This window comes from Narcine bancroftii, chromosome 8, assembly GCF_036971445.1.
Source record: "Narcine bancroftii isolate sNarBan1 chromosome 8, sNarBan1.hap1, whole genome shotgun sequence".
Classification (NCBI taxonomy): domain Eukaryota; kingdom Metazoa; phylum Chordata; class Chondrichthyes; order Torpediniformes; family Narcinidae; genus Narcine; species Narcine bancroftii.
In genome coordinates this window covers 156,392,131-156,414,551 of record NC_091476.1, presented here as the reverse complement: position 1 = coordinate 156,414,551, position 22,421 = coordinate 156,392,131, and the positions used below count along the sequence as shown (strand labels likewise).

The window sequence follows — 22,421 nt, the reverse complement described above, 5'->3', positions numbered from 1 at the left end:
CCCACCATGTGGCATTACAAGCAGGGCCGGTTCGCCCTGAGCGAGTGTGCTGCCACAAGCTAAAAATTAAAGTACTTTCCCATATGCAACAAACATTTTATAAACTAGATTCAAAGCAAATAATTAAAAGCATGTTATTATTATGAGGATTAACTAGGAATTTTTAACCTTAATACTTTAAATGAGAGGTTTTCAAACTTTTTCTTTCCACTCACGTACCACATTGAGTAATCCTTACTAAACACAGGACCTATGGCATGGGGATTATTTAAGGTGGTATATGAATGGAAACTAAAAACTTTGCTTTAAATTGAAGGAAAATTCTTGTCTTGATGCCCAAGGGAGATTTTCAATTTTTAGCTCATCCTGGCCTAAGACAATGTAGTGTCTTGTACTTCCCAGACAGCTCGATTGTTTCAATACAAAACTGTGCTGAACATGCATATTAAGGTGATAAAGATGTTACATTTAAGCTTGAACTGATTTGTTGAATGAATAATTGCTCTGCAGTTCAGTTAGGCAGATGGAACATGGAGCCCTTACTGTTAAATGATGGCAAGAATAGAAGAATTTTTAAAATAAAAGGTTGTGCAGTTTTTACCTTTGTGATCAGCAAGCCCAGTATTTATTGCCCATTCCTCACTTCCCTGGAGAAGATGAGCTGTAAAATCCACAACTGACTGAACTAATTCCTAGTTTTTCAGTGCCATTTAGAGGATCAATAAATACAAACATGATAAATATTATTTCTTGATAAACTCTTCCTGGGTGGACACTTGCTGTTACTGATTGACCTTGACTGTGACCTTCAGTCCTAATTTCACAAGATTTAGTTGGGAAAGGAGGAGCTCCCTTTAAAATAAAACTAATGAGTATCCACTCAAGGGTGCATCTTTCTCATCCACTGACTGAACAATGTCTTCAGTTATGAAGTATTGCTTCCATTTCAAGAGTTCAGTCTTGGCTGTTAGGTGGACTTGCTTTCAACATTTATGGCTGGGTCTTGCTTGGAATGACTGTTTTCCAATGCCAAACCATGCCAGGGGTATGGAAACATTGCTGAGTAATCCCTCTTCTGCCTCACATTTCTCCGACACAAGTTGCTTTGTTTGTGGCTGGCAGGGACTTCTCCAGCTCCCAATCCCAGCGGACTTCACAAAACTCCTGAAAGATGGCCAGGGTCTGACCAGCCAGCTTCAATGTTCTCATGAAGGGGCTAAAAGGGAGTTAATTTGGAAGGAACAGTTTTTCTGCAGGATTTGTCCATAAATGTTGAACAAGGTGGAAAAAGCTCCCATTTTCCAGACAAGAAATATTTGAAGTATAGTTGATGGTGGCTTTGCGACCGATGTCAATAGTAACTCGATGTGATCTCGCAGTTAACACAGCCTTTCAGAAGTGTGCTGATGAAGGGCTATATAAACACACCTTCACATATTCTTGCTTAAATTCATGATAGCAAGGAGTGAACGTTGCATCCTGCCGGAGCATTAAAGTCACTATTTTGCCCAATTAGGTTTGTAATAATAGGTAAAGTAAAAGTTTTAACTGAAGTTGGCAAAGCTTGCAGTGGAACCTCAACACATTTGACAACAGGATCTAACTCCCAGCATGTGTTAAATTCGGGCTGTCCCATCGTAAGGTGGGTCCTGGTTTTGGTACCTCCGCCTCACTGGAGTCGGGCATTGTCTTTCCTCAAAATACATTTGAATTATTAACGGCATCTTTTGATTTGTGTCTGTGTCACTTCCTGGCTGCCTTGCTGAGAAAGTTATTCGACTGCAGTTTTCCTCTCATCGGGTACAATCACAGCAGTTTCGTACAAATAAACACTTCCCCCATTTATGTCAATTAAAATATTACATCCTCACTTGTGAATGCTTTCAGTCCCTTGTTTACAATTACAGTGTTGGGTAATGTTTGCCCTAAAAATGATGCATTACTTAAATCTAATGTAATCGATTCCAAAATTATATTTGGTGAAAGTTTCTATATAGTGAAAGACGCTGGAGGATTAATCCTTGTAGCCAGGAGAGATGATGGTCATTGATGTGATGCCAAGTTTTATAAAAGATATCCTCCTCAAATGGCAGATCAAAAGTACAATTGACAGGCTATATTGTTTCAAACGTGACCTTTCATGATCAATTAGACTGGAAAGTGAAACGTGGCTGAAAGACCAAATGGTGTTCTCTGATGAATAATATTTTTAGTTCATTCAAATTTATTTATCACCTAATTGTATCAGTGCAACCTGACGAAACAGCATTCTCACGTTCAGTGTAAACACGCATACAAATGATGCATTTTCACAAAACATATGCATATACATATTTAAAACTACTAGAGTCCTGGGGAGTTATTTTAGCAGCTCAATTGAGCAGTCATTGAGCAGTCTTACTGCTTGTGGGGAAATGTGCTTAAGAATCATTGTGCATGTTAAAATCCTATGTCTGAAAATAAATTCTCTAAATTCCTACTTGATCACCCTCTTTTACCATGGTACAATGTTCTTGTATTTTTGTCATCAGAAGTGTCATGTGATCATGTGTTAGGATTGGAAGTGCGAGGTATTTGCAGAGACTTGGGAGCTTGCTAAAGAAATGGTTGAAGTGTGGACTGGAAGGTTCTAAGGTTGGGATTGAATCTCACTGATCCTTTGCGAAAGCAAAAAAAATGCTTCCCTGCAAACCCGACTGAATGAAGGAACCTTGTCAGAAAGAACACTATTCACTCTCTTTCCCCCCCCCCCCCCACATACTTTTCTTTCCTGTTTGATTGACCATGATGGTTTACTTTAGAAATGGCAAGTTATTATGGAATTAAGTGATCACGTACCAGCTCAAAGATTTGTATCCTCAAGGAAATACTTTGGTTTATTTAGAAATTATAGTGGGCTGTTTGATATGTTGAATGCAATTAAACTTCTGCCAGGAATTCTGAGGAAGCCCTCAGCATGTTAATTCCGCCTGTAAAATTAGCCTTGCCCACTTTCTTGGTATGAGCATTGCTGAAGTCACTTTTGCATTTTATTTTGTATAAAATTCTAGAATTCTAATGCTAAAATGGAAACACTTTAGTTTGCTATTGGGGTCTGGGCAGCTAAACACCAGATGATAGAACACTAAAAGTATTGTAACTGTTCCAATGGCCTGTATCAAAATGCTGCATGTAGGAACATGGGAATTGGCCTTCCGGCCTGTCGAGCCTGCTCCACCATTCAATTAGATCACGGCTAATCTGATTGTGGACTTGGCTCCACCTACCTGCCCTTTCCCCTCCACCTACCTGCCCTTTCCCCTCCACCTACCTGCCCTTTCCCCTCCACCTACCTGCCCTTTCCCCTCCACCTACCTGCCCTTTCCCCTCCACCTACCTGCCCTTTCCCCTCCACCTACCTGCCCTTTCCCCTCCACCTACCTGCCCTTTCCCCTCCACCTACCTGCCCTTTCCCCTCCACCTACCTGCCCTTTCCCCTCCACCTACCTGCCCTTTCCCCTCCACCTACCTGCCCTTTCCCCTCCACCTACCTGCCCTTTCCCCTCCACCTACCTGCCCTTTCCCCTCCACCTACCTGCCCTTTCCCCTCCACCTACCTGCCCTTTCCCCTCCACCTACCTGCCCTTTCCCCTCCACCTACCTGCCCTTTCCCCTCCACCTACCTGCCCTTTCCCCTCCACCTATCTGCCCTTTCCCCCATAACTCTTGAGGCCCTGACTGTGCAAAAGTCTATCTAGCTATTTCTAAAATGCATTTAATAAGTAAGCCTCCACTGCTTCCTTGGACATAGAATTCCACAGATTCCCCATTATCTGGGATAAGCTGTTCCTCCTCACCTCCAACCTGAATCTGCTCTCCCAAATCTTGAGGCTATGTCCCCTAATGTTAGTCTCACCTACCAATGGAAACCACTTTCTTGCCTCAGTCTTGTCTATCCCTTTATTAATTTTATGTTTCCATAATATTCCCTCTTTTGTTCTGAATTCCAGTAGGCATAGTCAGTCCTCGTAGGCAATCCAAACTATTGCGATTCATACACAAGCACTCCCACATCCCTACCATTTATCCACCTCTCTGCATTCTATTGGCGAAACAATCCATGCTAATTAATACATTATCCCCAACTCCATGCATCCTTGTCTTATGGTCAAGACTTTAGCGTGGCACCTGATTGAATGCCTTCCTGAATCCATGCTGCACCTACTTGATGGAACAATTTCTAACCTAATGTCTTGCTATTTTGTCCTTAATTATAGCTTCAAACACTTGCCTGATGACAGACATAAAGCTAACTGGTATATAGTAACCTGCCTTTTGCTACATTGTTTTTTTAATAGTGACATAATATTTGTTGTTTTCTAATCTATCCAGAGAATTCAGGTAAAATATCACAAACAACTACTATAACTTCTGCTGCCATTTCTTCAGTACAATGGGATGCATTCCATCGGGTCTGGAGGAGTTTATCTACCATTTGACCCACTAGTTTACTCAACGCAATGGTAACGAGGTCCTCGCCCTCCAACACTTTTTGGCTTTCATCATGAAGATCGAATAGTTCAAGGTATCGGCCATTTTCCACAATTAATTCCCCTTTCTTATCATCCAAGGGACCCTCATTTACTTTTGCTACTTTTTCTGCTTTATAATAAATATAAAACTTTTACTATCTGTTTTTGCATTTCAATCAGCAAATGTCTAAACCCCTTTGGAGAAGAGCGCACAAATCAAACCAGACCAGGCACAATGGACTGAAGGGCCTGTTTGTCTACTCCGATGCTGTGCCTCTAAAGCATTACAAACAGTTCATTTTCTCCTACTTTGAATTGATTGGTAGTTGTCCTTTAAATGTAGTTATTTGGCAAGGCATCTTCCATCTCTTTCCCCCCCCCCCCAAAAAAAACCTATTAAAACCAAGAACAAGTAATTCAGGAACATAGCAGCCTGTAGGTTCCCCATAAAGTCCTACGCCAACCTAATGTGAATAACTTGCCTTCTTCATTACTGGATCTGAATTCTGGAAATGCCTTCCCAACTGTGTTTCGGCATCTTCACCAGAACATCTGTAGTAATTCAAGAAGCTTCAGGGAATTAGGAATGGTGTGTGTTTGTGGGGTGGGGTGGGGGGGGGGGGTGTGAGAGAGAAAAATTGCTAGCTTTACCAATGATAAACCAATCCCATAAAGTAAATGGAACTATAATCACCAAGATGCATATTGTAGACATCTCCACTTCTGGCATGTCTCCAAGTTTCCTGGGTTTGCATCAGTGCAGTTGATGGGGGAGGGAAAATGTCCATCTGCTGCTCTCCATCAAAGTAAAACTAGTTTGTCTTTTTTGTGCATTGACATCTGACTTCAAAATATTGCAGATGCTGGAAATACGAAATAAAAGCAGTGATGTAGAAACTTGACCAGACCAGTAGTGTCTGTGGAAAGAGAAACAGGCTTCTTTGAGTTGATGTACCATTGTAACTGAGCAGTGTCAGAAGTTGGTGGAGCTGAAGAGATTGAGTGCACTTGGGGGAGGGCTGTGCTGGCTGATGGGAGGAGATAAGGCTAAAATACAAAGGGGTGGAGTGAAGTGACTGCTATAAATGAGAGATAACGCCTGGAATGGCAGATTAATTATCTGAAATATTTAAATTCAATATTCAGTACTGAGTACTAATGTGCCAAGTCGGAAGTTGAGGTAGTATTCTTGGAATTTGTGCTTCAGCTTTGTTGGGACAGGGTGGGGATCCAAAGGCAGAAATGGATTCTGGATTAATTGTGGTAAATCCTGGGACTGTCTTTTTTTTCTTCTGTAAATACCATCTGATTCAGAGAGCTGAAAATGTGAGGTATTCAAGATGATGGTAAGCAGCCACTCTATATTTTCCATTGACTCCCAGAGATACTCTTTGAATTTAAAATTGTATTGGAGCAAATTTTGGGGACAACCCCAATCTCTAATAGTTCTAATCATGCTTCACTGACACTTTAGTTTTCAGTAAAATCCTGCGTGCTCCCAGTCACATTGGAACAGCTTTCTTTAAAAAAAAGAGTTTGGACTGGTGGAGGTAATGTGTGGTCAATTTCTGTTTCAAACGAGGTGCCAAACCATGGCAATTAAACATTTATCAGAACCTGGATTCACAAGGGTGCTGATGGCGAGCTAACATCTTCCTGATCATGTTCAGAACCAGGAGCTCGGTGTCACCTCTGGAACAGGAAGGAAATTGTGCAGCTGGAGAGGTTAGAGGAATGGAATGCAGGAGGCAGATCTATGGATGCTCGGTGCCTCCGAAGGGAATCACTTTTGCTTCTCTTATTGGTGGGGTGCTGAACAAGTGGTGTGGTTTTGGGTGCCTTTATGGCAAACAAATTTTGTGTATTTGTGAACCTTGTACACCCAAGCAACTTCAACGCCAGGTTAAATCACAAATTTGGAACAGAATCACTTTTCTTGGAAGGATTTGTATTATTAGTTTGAAAACAAAATTGATGTCTCGTTCATTTTAAGCAAGTTGAAGTCATGGTTCAAGTGTAGACTTCTGGTTGGATTGCAGCAGTGGGCTAGATTAACACCCTCTGCAGATGTGAAGTTGGCCCTGTAGAACTAATAAGCTTTCAGAGTTTCAATTCATGACATCGTGTACAATCCCGAGATACTTTTTCCTGCAGGATGAAGCAGAATTTCTACTTATCAGTAGTTTAAACTTCTCAAGAAAAAGGTGCAAATACAAAAGAGAGAAATGTAAACAAACTAAATGTTCAGTAATAAAGTAAGAGCCCTTAAATGAGTCCCTGATTGAGTTTGATAGTGGAGGGGTAGCAGCTGCTCCTGTACCTGGTGGTGCGAGTCTTGTGGCTTCTATATCTCTTTTCTGACGGCAGCAGCGAGAACAGAGCATGTGATGCGGATGCTCGAAGATTGCTGCTGCGCTCCAATAGCAGCATTCCACTTAGATTTTCTTGGTGGTGGGGAGAGTTTTGTCTGTGATCTACTTACTGGGCTGTGTCCACTACCCTTCGCAGGAGTTTCCACTCAGAAGTATTGGTGCCCCCATGACAGGTTGCAATGCAGCCGGTCAGCACACTTTCCACCACACCTCTGTAGAATTTTGCCAAGGTTTCTGATGTCATACCAAACCTCTGCAAACTCCTGAGGAAGTAGAGGCGTTGACATGCTTCCTTCATGATGACATTGGTATATTGGGTCTGAGAAAGTGACTCCCAGGAATTTAAATTTGTTCATCCTTTTCACCTATGATTCTGCCATTGATCATGGACACTTCTGGTTTTCCCTTCTTAAGTTTACAATCAGCTGCTTGGATTTGGTGACATTTGGTGAGAGGTTTTTAGTGCACCACCAATCAACCATGTTTTCAATCTCTCTCTCCTATATACTGACTCTGTCCCTCTTTATATAGTCCACTACCGTGGTATCGTCAAGGGTGCAGTGCTGCCGGAGCTCACTGAGGCGCTGCTCCAGCACCTCATGGGGCGGCTCTGGCACCTCCTTGTTGCGGTTTTTCCTGAGCTCTGGCACTTAAAAACAAAATAGCACTGCATCCCTGAGTATTGTCATCAAATTTCTAAGTGGTGTCTTGTCGTACCAAAACATGCAGTCGTAGGTATAAAGCAAGCAGAGCAGGGGGCAAAGTACGCAGCCTGTGGTGGTCTTCTACTGATGGAGATTGTGGAGGAGATGTCTTGCCAATCCATACTGATTGTGGTCTGGTGGTGAGGAAATCCAGGATCCAATTCCACAGTGGGGCATTGAGGCCCAGGTCTTGGAATTTTCTGATCAGTTTTGAGGGGTTGATGGTGTTGATGTATGCATCTTTGCTATCCAGGGTTTTGTGTCAAGCCAGTGAAATGGTATCTGCCGTAGGCCTATGGCTGAAGTCTGGAAATTGGAATGGATCGACCAATTTAGTCCACAAAAGATGCCTGCTATTGTGTATTTGGAGTTGAAAGTAAAAAGGCCAATGTGCCATTAACATAGTTATGGAATGAGGCTATTCAGCCCATTGAGTATGTCTTGTCATTCCATCAGGGCAGATTTATGTCGCAGAAATTAACTCAATGACGGAGACTTTCACTTCAAGTTTATTTATATATAAACTACTCTAAATTTCACCAGTTACAAGTTCATGTTTGTAAGTAGAAAACAGATTGTTTTTACCTTCTTCGTTAAGTGTTTGATGAATCTTTTAACGAGAGGTGTCAAATGAATTTCTTCAATGGGTTAACTCAATCAGTCTTTTAACTATATTTTGAGGGTTTTAACAAGATTAACTCAATTTTATCAGGACAAAGGATCAATCAGATGCTTAGCTTGCATAACAGTCTTTCTGAATGACTGTAGACAAGTCCTCCTCAAAGACTTTGTCTTGTTTATTGGATGCTCTCAGCTCACATCAGTATTTTTAAAATCAGCTTTCTTCTAAAAATTTTATCCCATCCTGCACATTCTACTACAATTTACTATCCTTTTCAACCCCATTTCCTGCCTTCTACCTGTAACCCTTGATTCCCTTCCTGATCAAGAACTTATTATCTCTATCTTAAATACTGGCCTCAACAGCGATCTGTGGCAACAAATTCTATGGATTTTCCTGCCCCCACCCCTCTGGGTAAAGAAATTCTTTCTCATCTCTGTTCTAAAGGCACTTGAGCAATTTTTGCCAGTGGCGAATCTGCCTTACAGCAGGCAAAAATAAATTTCATGTAACATGACACTGTTTTATTACTAAGGTAATAAAATGAATCTTGAATCTAAAAGGGACACGCTGATGCCCATTACTAGAATCATAGATCAGAATTTGAGCCCAGGTTTTGAAATACTGACAAAGCAAAGACTTCATGTCCATCTTATCAAAGATTTTAAAATCTTTTTTTTAAAAAAACCAACATCAAATTGATGGCAAGTTTTTAAATTGGTGTGTTTTTAAAAAAAAAAATTTAAATGCAAGGCAGAGTTGGACTGGAGAAAACAGCTCTAAAATACACAAACATGTAAAATGTTATTGAGCAACTCAAGCCACTTAGTAAACTCAAGGAGGAACAATTAAAACTACCATAAATTTTGGCGTACAAGTCAAGTTGTGAAACTCAAAAAAAATTCTTAAAGAGGGAGGGGGGGGTCGACTTGTATGCTGGATATACTTTTGAGACCTTAAATTCACAGAAAAAAAAACAGAAGCACCTCCCCACCACTGGTGCCACCACCACCCCCCCACCCCCAACACCTCCCCACTGCTGGGTGCTGCCATAATGCCAACCACTCCTATCTGGGACCCTGAGGTTGCTGTCGCCACTCCTACCTGGTAGGCCAAGGTTCCTTCTCCCGCCAGGAGCGCGAAGTCGGTGCTCCATGTCCGTGGGCATCACCACTGCTGCCTGGTAAGCCAAAGTTTCTGTTCCCACCTGGAACATGATGTCACCACCCCATCTTCGTGGGCCGTCACTGTCTGGTAGGCAGAGGTTTCTGCTATCACCAGGAGCATAATGTTGCAGTTCCAGCTCTGGGCCGTCGCTTCTCCTGCCCGGTACGCCCAAGGTTTTTTTTAAATTTAGTTAATTTACACCTTTGTTACTTGTGATTGGGGTGTGCTAAAATTTTTTGAGTTGTTCCTGGGAGGCCGAAAAATGGAGGTTGACGTATGCCTGATATATCATAAAACCTTTAAAATTAGGCTGAAAAATGGGGGTCAACTAATATGCTATAATATACTACCATATATTACAAATGGAAAATTACAATTATTAAATTCTGATCCTAAAGTTTTTGGATTAAGTAAATTTGAGATCCTTGGCAATGCTGAGAAACTGTTGACCCAATGCATTTGGCAACCATTTGCACATCTGACTTGTGGCAAAAGTGAAAATTCAAAATCCTCAGTGTAATTGCTCTTCAATCTGTTGCATTTGCCAGTGAGTGCTTAACCACCCATGCACAGCAGCTTTTAAAACAAAAATCCGGGCCCTTTTTTTTAAACAGTTCTACTGAACGTGATGGAATCAGTTCCACCCAGCCTGTTCCACCATTCAAGTGCTGATCCTTTGTCTCAATACTTTAATCTCTTCATACCTTTTGTTACTAGAAACGTATCTACTTCCTTGTTATGTATTTGAAGCAACTTGGCCTCTAACTTCTGCAGGAGAGAATTCTACGGGTTCACCATCCTCTGAAGAATCTCGGTCCGAAATGTCTTGCCCCATATCTTGAGATTGTGACCCCATTCATTCTGCACCCCACCAAGGGAAGCTCCCTCTCTGCATCCAAGATTTAAATTAATCCATCAGAATTTTGCGCATTATGGTTCGCAGTCAAAAAAAGTTGTACCTGGGAATTTGATAAGTGGGGAGAATCAGGGATTTTATTTTCAAAAATCTGAAAGATTTCATTTTTAAAAAAACCCAAGGGAAGAAGGAAGAAACAGCTACATTTAATATTTTCTTAAACTCCGTATCTTCAATGTTCCCTTTCAATATTTAAAGTGTCTGTTGATTTGCATTATCCAAACCCTGACACTAATCCTTGCAACAAATTTGGATGAGCAATCATTAACGGAGATTTCCGTAAAGCAATTTTATCAGTACTGAAATTTATATTTAAAAAAAAAACCAAAATATAGAAGAAGTAGGCCCATTGGCTCATCGAGTCTGCTCCTCAATTTAAACTAATCCCCAAATATCAGATGGTAGCTGCGTGTTTCATTTCCATTCCACATTATTTTAATTTCCCTACGTTCCTTTCCCAAGCTACATCTCTTGCCTACACCCAGAGTAACTATATTGCTGCTATTCAGTGTGACGGTTTTACTAAGCAAGGTCTGGCTGTGTGCACAACACCTTTTGATCTATTTCAAGCAGCTCCAGGTCCTAAATTGCGAGGGAGGAGAATTTCCTTGCAGACGCGTCTCTCTGTGACTGGTTTGTTCTAAAGGCTGATCTCCAGAGTAAAGTGCTTGGAGGAAAGCTGGGAAGTGGAGGAGGTTGAGGAGGAGGAGGAGGAGGAGAAAAGAGGTGTGTTCAACATGCTATCCAGTTCAGCCAACAGCAAGTAATCCCAGCTGTGGGCTGTTCATGGAATGTGCTGCAGCAGCCAAGGGTTACATTCGGTCAAATGTGACTGAAGTAGTCTTTTTTTTTCAGTAAAACTACAGCTTAGTATTATTGTAATATAATTATTCATTTATTGTTTTTCAAAAAAATCACTTGTCTGTATCAACGAAACAAAACTGTACTGGGGCCTTGGCAACTGAAATATCATTGCTACTCTTCTCATTGCTAAACATCTTGTCATAGATACCTTCCCCCACCCCAGACAAGGGAAACCTCCTCACTTCCAGAGTGCCTCATCCTTTCAAAACTTTGTATGTTAGATTTTGCTACAAAGGCATCTTTGAAAAAATAAGATGTGACATTAAAAACCTTGCAGCATTTGGGAACCTGCTTGTTGCAATTGTAAGCAGGAGAATTTGGGATTTTGTTTTGAAATTACCATGGAACAGTGCAAAACTAAGAGCCATATTTTCAGTAAAGGAATAGAAGGAACTGGGAAAGGGCCAATGTATAACAAAAGCAAACTTTTATTAATCCATCTGATTTTAATCATTCAGATACAATTTGGTTTAAAATTTGAAACCGAGGCTGCATGCAAAGGGCAGACAAGGAGTGTTACACAGTGCAGCATGGAGCAGCTGGAAGTTTATTGACATAATGCACAAGCTATTGTGGCCATAAACCGCTCCCCCACACACAACAAACAACTGAAAAAAGTGGGAGGTCAGAATGGGATTGGTTAGATTAGTTTTCGAAATGTTAATTTAAAAACAGGAGAAGATATTTGTAAGTCAACCAATTAAAAGGGCAAAAAGTGCTAAAGTACTAAAAGCAAAGTTGTGGCACCTACCACAACTTTGTACTAATAAGAGCGCAACAGCCACACCTTCCATGCTCATCAACTCCCTTCTTCCAAATGTTGCCAGTAAGATCTCTATGGTATCTAGAAGATCGGAGATCTTCAGCAAAGCAGTCACATTTGATTGCCCTTTTGTGTGCGCGCACACACTTGTGAGAGGAAGAATGCACAAGAATCATTGGGTGATAAGCTTAGGAAGCTGCCATTGTCTCTTTAGCAGAACTATCTTATTAGTTGCACTTCCTGATGTTTCCTCAGCCCTGTCCATTCACACACATATACCCATCGTCGCTTCCTCCACCATTCCAGAATCCAGCAAAAAATCGATCGAGAATCTTGTGTATCTTTAAATTTCAACTTAGACTTGCAGCATGGTAACTGGCCCTTCCAGCCCATCAGCCCGTGTCACCAAAAACACTATAATTAACTACAAACTCTGTATGTGTTTGGAGGGTGGGAGGAAACCAGAGCACCCAGAGGAAATCCACGCAGACACTGGGAGAGTGCACAAACTCCTTGCAGACTGATCCAAATTCAAACCTGAGTTGCTGGTGCTGGTAACAGCATTGAGTTAGCTGCTACATTAACCGTGCTGCCGTATGGTTTTTTTTTGTGTAGCATTTAGTTCCTTTGCTTAAACACCCAAAGGATCTAAACGCAAATCACTTGCTCACAAAAGCAGAATTTGATAACTGGGATGGAGTGTAGGAAGAGGTGTATCTGGAGGAATTGCACAATCTTTGTACACATGGGAGAGGTGTCTGGTAAGGGTAGCAGAAAGAGATCTGAACAAATGGAGTTCTTGAAAAGCAGTCGACACCTGGAATGTTTTCCTATCTTTATGATATACCATTGAGCAAGCTGCAGCTTTTCAACACTTTATGTACTGAATTTTTTTTAGATTTGTGGAATGCTGAAAGGATCTACTCAGACCATTGGGCCTCTTCAGGGAAAATTTCTCACCTGCCCCATACCCTTCAAATTGCCTCCTCGCTCTTTATCCATTTCCTTCGAAAGTTTAATCTGCTTCCACCATTTGTCCTGACTTTTTAAACTTATTTTTCACTGCCTTACTTATCTATTCTACTTGTCTTTTAGATGGCCCTGAGATTAACTTTCCCAGAAATATTTCCCATTTTTGTCTTTGATCCCCTCGTGCCCTTCCCACCATTATCCAATCCCACTGGGGGAAACAAAGCCCGCTTCTAGTTCCTGAAGCCCCCAAATCGTGAAGTCTTTCCCTTCAGACATTGGATCTTCCACTTTTTTCCTGTTTGGAACAGGGTGTTTTTGTTTACCAAAGCAAAAGAGCTGGACATGTCTTTTCTGATAATTCTAGGACACAGAATCTATGTATAGGCCTGGCAATCTGCAAAGTACTGAAAAGGGGGGAACTTTGCGAGAATAAAAATTCTCTTTTCGTGGTGCCCATTACGGAACATGTCACATTTCGATTGAATTTGAAATGTCATTTAATTCAGGTTAACTTATTAGCTTCTGTGCTTCAAAACATGCCTTTCAGTTTAATGCTTTTTTTTTAAAAAAGTCAAGTATTCTTAGCCAATCCAAGTTCCAGTTTATTGTCATCTGATTGCAGAAGTACAACCTGATGAAACACTGGTCTCCGATCCTCTCAAAACGTGCAGAGACACAACCAGACTTAATACATATGCAAACAAACAATGCATTGCCAGAACAAGTATTTAATCTATGTAAATAAATAGTTTTGTATATATGAAAGTCTCGAATGGTTAGTGTGAGCAGCTCCTTTGGTCGTTCATCATTCTCACTGCCTGTGGGAAGAAGCTGTTCCTCAGCCTGGTGGTGCTGGTTCTGATGCTCCTCAATGACGGGTCCTCAATGATTTTGGGCACCCTCTTCAGACAATGATCCTGGTAGATCGTGCTTTTTGGGGGGGGGGGGTGATGGGAGGGAGACTCCAGTGATCTTCTCTGCCACTCTTTCAGTCCTGTGGACTGACCTCCAATCCATTTCTCTGCAGTCCATTGATGTTGCTGGATTAGATCAGGCAGAACCATGACTGATCTTGCTGTCCCTTGAGGTCAGAAGAATACAATGCCAATTGTGTCAGTTTCTCCATGATTATGTGACGTTGAAGTTCCCCTCGTTGTGTTGCTTCTATAGAAGACACACATTCTGGAAATTGAAGCTGAGCAGCTATAAGGAATGTAAATGTTGCTGCCTTTTCACTACCCATGACTGTCATGCATAGTAAATCACCACCGCCCCACCCCACTCCCCTAAATATCTGTCGCTGATGTCAAGCAAAGAGTTTTTGTAATTTTTTTTTAAACACATGGTGATTTATCTTCATTCTCACTGCTGCAAAATCAAATGTAATCCTTTCAATTCGTTGGTAGGGCAATGATATGGGGTTGTGACCCGGCTGGTGTAGAGAATGCACTGTCCCTTTGCTGCAACAACACAATTATGCACTCCAGCCTCGAGTGGTGAAGTGGGCTACTCTAACATGTTGCCTGTGTTTGGTTTCGAATCTTCTCAAAAATATTGAGACAACTTCAAAGTCCTGTTCTCTACATTTTCATTTTAGGCCGGTATAAATTTATTCTTTGAAGTACAAAATGCCTGAGTCTATTTCCAAAATAATTTTTTTTATTTGTACTCTCTGGTGAGGGGAATGGAGTCAGTGTTTCAGATTCATGACCTTTCATCGGAATGTTGCATTTTGCTGCAAGTCCAATAATTTTAGCACCAATTCAAGCTTCCCTTACCCATGACCTTGTCATTAGTACCAGTTTTGTGTTATGAGTCATGTGAAAGAGCTGCGTGTTAAAGCACCATAGAAGGGATTGAAAACAATTCGCAGAGGCAATCATCAGGCTTGGTAGGATTCACAAATCCTTAAGCCTTTTACTGGGTGCAGTTAATTGTCTTGCTACAGCAAACTCCTTTTTATGTCTGAAGGACGCAACCTCTCTGAAGCTTTAATGCCATGAGGCGAATGGAGGTTCTTATTGGGGATATGTGTGGATTGTCGCAATTGCAGAGGACATGGTCCGACAGGATGGTGACAACACCAGTGGACCAGCGAGGGGCTCAGCAGCTGAGGGACCCGTACAGGCTGCAGGTGACTTGGGGTCGTGGGACCTGCATGGGCTGCTGGAGGCTGGCTTGTAGGATACCAGGTATCAGAACCAGGATTCAGGAGAGTGCTGAGGGCAAGAAGGGCTCCCAAAGGGTCTTGGACGCTGGAAGGACTCCTGATCACATTGGAGATTTGGATCTGGAGCTTGGGCTGCCAGTGGACCATTCAGCAGTCTATGCAGAGGCTGCAGGGGTACTGGAGGCGAATCCGAAGATGCTTATGGATTCTGAAGGGACCCTCTTTTACTTGTACTATAAGGGGTGCCAGGCGACACTAATGGCAGCTCTTTATTTGGCTTGTGGCAGGCGGAAGGCAATTTCATGTAATATTATATGACCACCGCCAGTGGGCTGATATCACCTCAAACCATGCATCTTGGCGCCTCACAGTTCGGTGGGCAGCAACCTCCTTTGAAGAAGACCGCAGAGCCCACCACACTTGACAAAAGACAAAGGAGGAAAAATCCAACACCCAGCCCCAACCAACCAATTTTCCCCTGCAACCGTGTCTCCCTGACCCATATCGGACTTGTCAGCCACAAACGAGCCTGCAGCTGACATGGACATTTACCCCTCCATAAATCTTCGTCCGCGAAGCCAAGCCAAAGATATGGCCTGTATAATTACAAGACAATTAAGGAATCTTGAATCTTGTTTTACTGGAACAAGCAATTTAATTTGCCTCCCTTGAAGGAGCCTTATGGATTGACTTTTGTTAACCGAGGATTTGTCAGTTGCATCTATCCAGGGCAAAACGGCCCTCTCAATTGTCCTCCATCCACTCCCACCACTAGTGCACCGTGTTTGTCCTCCATCCATTCCCACCACTAGTGCACCGTGTTTGTCCTCCATCCACTCCCACCACTAGTGCACCATGTTTGCAGTGGGGACCATCTCTAAGATGTGCAGCATCCATCAACCTTGCTCCTCCATCAACTAGAATAACCTCATCAACAAACACAATCAGGGATTATTTAAGGATTCTTGCACTTTATTTTTTCTCTCTCTGTATTGCAGTTTGTTGACATTTCTTCATTTGTTTACATGTGTAAGTTGAGTTAGTTTTTTTTGCACTGCCGATGAGTGGTAATTCCGCCTCACCCACAGGAAAAAGAATCTCAGTGACAATAAACCTGAAATCTGACGAGCTGGGAAGTGGCATGTTTCACTCCGTCATCATCAACAGACACTTCAGGTCACCCAAGCTCCTGCTACCAACTGCCTATTTACACTAATCCTATGTTGATCCCCTTGTTATTCTTCCCACATTCCCATCAACTCCCATCAGATTATACCATCCCCCTGCACACTTGGGTCTACTTACAATAGCTAATTAACCCACCATTTGGCACAGGAAGAACATCTTAACTCCTTACAAACTGCACTTTGGGTCAAGATTGACAAGGTTGCCTCTTTTTCACAATCATAATTTTAAACACCTTTATCAGGTCGCCCCCTCATGACCTCTGCTCAGAGAAAAGCAAACCCAGCAAATCCACTCTCTTTGTAATCCAGACAGTGTCCTCTGCTCCCTCTCCAGCACAATCACATCCCACCTGTTAAGTGGTGGCTACAACTAGCCAATATTCATGAAGTTATAACATGACATCTCGTCTCTTGTGTTCATTGCCATGGTTGAAGAAGGCAGGTGTCACAAGTGCCTTTTTCACCACCCAATGCAGCTGTGCTCCACTTTTAAGGAATAACACAGAAATACTGGAAACATCAGTAATATGTCTTTACTTCTTATGGACACTGTGAGACCAGCTGAGTTCTTCCTCCAGCATTTCTGTGTTTTTGTTTACTACAATCACAGTGTCTGCAGACTTCTGTATTTCACTTCATTTTTAGGGATCTATGGACACATAACCCGTTCATCGACTCAGCCTGTGCAGGTTCTACCTTGTTTGACCTTCTAAAATGCATCACCTTCACATGTCAGGATTAAGTCCCATCAGCCAAAGGTCAGGCCAACCTTTTAGCTGATCTGTCTTATGGTAATCCTGGATGATCTTCCTTCTATCAACAACACCATCCATTTTATTTGGGAACAGGATCAGGTAAAGTTTTATAATGGATGAAATGCTTGGTGACAAATAGTAACGTGGGCAAGGTAACTCCTTGGGAAGGCGGAAGTGAATATCTGAAAATGTTTTGAAAAGGGGACAAAATAATAAACAAAAATACACCCTGGTGAAGTGGAAATCTCGAATGTTTGAATTTTAATCCTTCAACTCCTTTTTGATTGACATTTTCATTGGTTTCACCCATATTTAATTGTTTATTTGTCACAAAATACCTATAACAGTGAGAAGGGTTCTTCTGTGAACAGACTAACAGGTTGTTCCAGCATGTAAAGGGCACAATTTATAGAGTGTGGGATTGCAATGAAAAGGAAATTAAAACATGGTGGCACTGTGATGTGGTTCATTCAGGAGTCTGATGGCTGCAGGGAAGCAAATGTTTTTAAGTCTGTTGGTGTGAAGTTTCACACTCTAAGCCTTCTTGCTTACTTTCTCCTTTTTTGCTTGCATTTTTTCCAGTTTTATCCAACACTGGATCCAAATTAAGGTTAAAATCCCCTCTTATCAATATATTCCCTTGTGTAACTGCAATCTTGAAAAAAATATCTTGCATAAACTTTTGATCCTCCTCATTAGGTGCGTATATATTAGGCAAATTCCAAAATTCTGAGTATATCTGACATTTTATCATTACATACCTTCCCACTGGATCTATTATTTCCTCCTCTATTTTAATTGGTACATTTTTGTTAAATAATATAGCTACACCTCTAGCTTTTGAATTATATGATGCTGCCGCTACATATCCTACCCAGTCTCTCTTCAATTTGTTATGCTCCACCTCGGTTAGATGCGTTTCCTGTACAAATACTAAATCCACTTTTTCCTTTTTCAGTAAATTTAGTAGCCTCTTCCTTTTAATTTGGTTATGCATTCCATTAATGTTTATAGTCATATAGTTCAACGTGGCCATCTTATATCTTTATTTTCACTTCTTTTCTACCTCTTCACCACCTTCATCCCCTTTTTTCCATTACTGTTCTTTAAGTTTTCCTTTTTAATCTCAATATATGACAACACACTTAAGACATGAAATACCCCACAAGCAATAACCCTTTAACCCCAAATGAACCCCCCCCCTTGGGTTGCCCCTTGTCCCATGATGGGCAACCACAACTCCCCATTCCATTTGGTTTGCAAACTTACTCGCAAGGTTCAACTGATTTCACAGTGACCATTATCCTCCCACCCCCAGTCCCCCCAGAGAACTGTACATATAACAAAACTCTCTTTCCCCCTTCCCCTTTTTCCCCATTTTAAAATCTTTCTTTATACATTACCTTTACTTTATATTATTACATATTTTTGTATATTTTCTTGCCAGTCTTCCTTCTTGTCACTCCTCCTCCTCTCCTCCTGTCCTGCAAATGTTCAGCAAATTCTTGGGCTTTCTTTGGGTCCGAGAACAGTCTATTCTGTTCCCCAGGAATAAATACTTTGAGTACTGCTGGACGTCTTAATATAAAGTTATAACCTTTCTTCCATAAGATTGTTTTTGCTGTGTTGAATTCCTTCCTCTTTAAAAGTTAAAAGCTTGTTTATTAATGGACTTGGAACGGCCCCCTAGTTGGGCTAAAATTGAGATGGCAAATATTTCTGAATTTGAAACATCAATTTTTGTTTCGGTGGAATTTAAATTTATTACAACAATATAATGTGCCTATACTAAAACATTTAATAAAGTTTTGGATGAGGAAAAATAGAATTATAGGTTCTAAGGGTAAATTACTGACTTTAACATATAATAACCAACTTATTCCTTTTTCAATGTATAATCAATGCTTATTACATTGGAAATCTAAAGGTATAAAAAACTTGGGGGATTGTTTTAAAGAAGGTCAATTTTTATCTTTTAATCAAATGAGGGAAGATTTTAGTATTAATGAGAATTCTTTATTTGTTTATTATCAACTTCGATCTCTAGTAAAACAAATATTTGGTGAAAACATGATTTTACCTGATTTGACTAAACTTGAATCTTTTCTTGTGACTGCACCAAAGAAGGGATACATTTCATTGATGTACCAAATATTACAGGGAAGTATGGAAAAAAAGGGATGGAATAGATCTAAGATTAAATGGGAAAAGGATATTAAATTTTTCCGAGGATGACTGGTTAGATATTTGTCATGATAGTGTTACTAGATTGATAAATGTTCGATATTCAATGGTTAATTTTAATTTTTTACATCAATTGTATTTAACACCTGAAAAGTTTTTTAAAATATATGGTTTTAGTGAATCAGATTCTTGTTTTAGGTGCGGTAATTCGGTTGGAACGTTTGTATAAGATTAAAATACTTCTAGACCTGACAATATTTTTGTTGGGCGAGTTGAAGCCTTTGAAAGATTTGGGATTAGACAAATTTCAGATTGCTTTTGTATATTTAGCTTTATCTGTAGCAAAAAAATGTAAAGCAAGTACATGGAAAAATGCTAATATGATTGATATTAATAGATGGCATAATGAGATGAAAACTTGTTTGGTAATGGAAAAAATTACATATGTTTTACATGATTTTTTTTTTCTTAATAGGTGGTCCTTTATATGTAGAATATTTACATTTAGATTTATCTTGATTAGATTTTAGTAAATATATTTTGGTTTCTTTTTTCTTTCTTTGGCTCTCCTAAAGAGAGGTGGCTGAGAGAGGGGAGGGGGGATGGGTTTCTTTTTTTTCTCTTTTTTGTTTATAAAGGAAATAATTTTTATCGTTCATAATATGTATTTTTCTTATTGTATGTAATAACTTTGATGAACGAATAAATAAAGTTATATTTAAAAAAAGTTCAAAACTTATGTCCGGGTAAAAAATATTTTTTGTCCCTTATATTCCAACGGCTTATTGTCTTCTCTAACTTTCTTTCTTGCCTGCTCCAATATGTTCTCTTTTGTCGTATATCTTTACCAATATGGATCTCGGCTTTTGTTGTGGTGGAGGTTTCGGTACTAGTGCTCTATGCACCCTTTCGATTTCTATTTCTTCATGTAAATCTGTCGTTCCCAGCACCTTTGGGATCCATCCTTTTATAAATTCCTTTATATCTGACCCTTCTTCGCCCTCTTTCAGGCCCACTATTTTTATGTTGTTTCGCCTACTGTAGTTTTACAATACGTCAGTTTTGTGTGACAATATATCTTGTGTCTCCTTAATTTTTTTTCACTCTCTTCCAACTTCCCTCTTAAATCATTTATCTCCATTTCTACAGCGTCTTCTCGTTCCTCCACATTTTCTACTCTTTTCCCAATTTCAGTCTTGACCAACTCGATTGCTTTGCATTCTGCCTTCAGCTCTTTTAATTTTTCTTTTGATTGAACTAAATTCTAATGATAGCCATTCTTTTAATGACCTAATTTGTTCTTCAAAAGAGGCTTTATCTAAACTTTGTCCTTCTATTTTACTTCTTTCCTTTGAAGTTCTTGGTCTTCTTCCTCCTCTTCTTCCGTGTCTGTATCTATGTCTGTGTCGTCTTCTTCTGTTCTCTGTATCTGTGTATCTTCATCCTTCTCCGATCTGCTTCTGTATCCTTGATAGGCCTCCCGCTTGAGGGCCGACCCGCCGCTGGGCCTCCCGCTTGCGGGCCGACCCGCCGCTGGGCCTCCCGCTTGCGGGCCGACCCGCCGCTGGGCCTCCCGCTTGCGGGCCGACCCGCCGCTGGGCCTCCCGCTTGCGGGCCGACCCGCCGCTGGGCCTCCCGCTTGCGGGCCGACCCGCCGCTGGGCCTCCCGCTTGCGGGCCGACCCGCCGCTGGGCCTCCCGCTTGCGGGCCGACCCGCCGCTGGGCCTCCCGCTTGCGGGCCGACCCGCCGCTGGGCCTCCCGCTTGCGGGCCGACCCGCCGCTGGGCCTCCCGCTTGCGGGCCGACCCGCCGCTGGGCCTCCCGCTTGCGGGCCGACCCGCCGCTGGGCCTCCCGCTTGCGGGCCGACCCGCCGCTGGGCCTCCCGCTTGCGGGCCGACCCGCCGCTGGGCCTCCCGCTTGCGGGCCGACCCGCCGCTGGGCCTCCCGCTTGCGGGCCGACCCGCCGCTGGGCCTTCCGCAGGTCGTCCTGTTGCCATTCACCATCTTTCAGCCCTTCATTCTCTTTCTCACCACTCTTTCTTGCTTGCTTCCCCCAGTTGAATGCCCTGATGCTGGGCGTCTCTCAGCTGTTCGTTCCGCAGCTGGCCGCTCCTCAGCTGAGTCCCCTTCCCGCCGGCGTTAACCTTTTCCTTTACTTGCGTATGCACAGTTGTGCCACTTTGCTTGGCTCTGAGAGCCATTTTGAATCCGCCGGTCGGGAGGACACCACTCCTCCGGGGACTCACCAATGTCGGAGATCGGCCGCTCCTCTCCACAGTGGCTCCCTGCTCCAACGTGCAGGTAAAGTTGTCTCCGGTGATTTTCCTTCTTCCCTTTTCTCTGTTATTTTTACTTTCTCTCTTTTGGGTGCCATCTTCTGTCTCTTCTCTGTAACTTTATCTTTCTCTTCCTGTATTTTATGTTTAATGAACTCTGCTTTTTCAAACTTTTTTTTCCCTGGAGAGGGCTGGTTCTACTCGACCAACCACTACTCCATCACGTGACTCCAACTCAAGCCTTCTTGCTGATGGCAGAGGGAGAAGAGAGCACGTCCAGGGCATGATGGGTCCTTCAGTATGTTGGCTGCCTTCCCTGGAAACCAGGAGAGATTTTAACATGGTTCATTACTGCCCTACTGGATATACTGTGGTCTGCCAATACATTTAACCATGTTTTTAGTCTGAGGTTAAAGTGGCAGCATCGAAATAATAATAAATTTGAGACAATTGTTTTATAATTAGCATTTGCTTTGTTTGGTGCATGTGATACTTTCCACAGACATTTAGAGGGCTTGCCTTGACAACCTGTTGCTTGTCCCTCCTGAACTATGATGCCCTCCTCACCTATTGTTACAGAGAGTGACGATAATCCAGGAAGGCAACATGGCTGTTGGCACAATCCAGTGTAAAAGTACAATAGAACTTGCTTCAGCAATGGGAAATGTGAGTTCAATAGAACAGGAAGATTTTCAAGTTGTACTTTTATAAAAGTTTTTTTTTAACTTTCCAGGATTGTTTGCTCGACACCATTCGCAGTGGCCTCTTACTTTCTCCTGTGGTATGTGCCAGATGGAAATCTATCAGAGGTTGGAAAAATCTTTTGGTACTTGATCTTCTACTGCTTGTTTCAAACACTGCAGACAGTAAGTACTTAACAAGGAAGCTGTTATTACTGAGTGAGTCAGTGAAGCATGGGACAAAGATTTCAGTTTGATAACACTGGGCAACAATTTT

The 22,421-nt window shown here is 41.8% G+C and overlaps 1 protein-coding gene across 2 annotated transcripts in view; it reads left to right on the top strand.

The window, feature by feature from the left end:
- The window catches only part of LOC138741449 (sodium-dependent lysophosphatidylcholine symporter 1-like), a 67,693-nt gene that overhangs the window by 14,756 nt on the left and 30,516 nt on the right, over positions 1-22,421 (top strand). For both annotated transcript variants that reach the window (XM_069895567.1, XM_069895568.1), the window contains exon 4: positions 22,198-22,330. In XM_069895567.1, the coding sequence (XP_069751668.1) occupies positions 22,198-22,330 (133 nt within the window). The remainder of the gene's footprint in view (positions 1-22,197; positions 22,331-22,421) is intronic.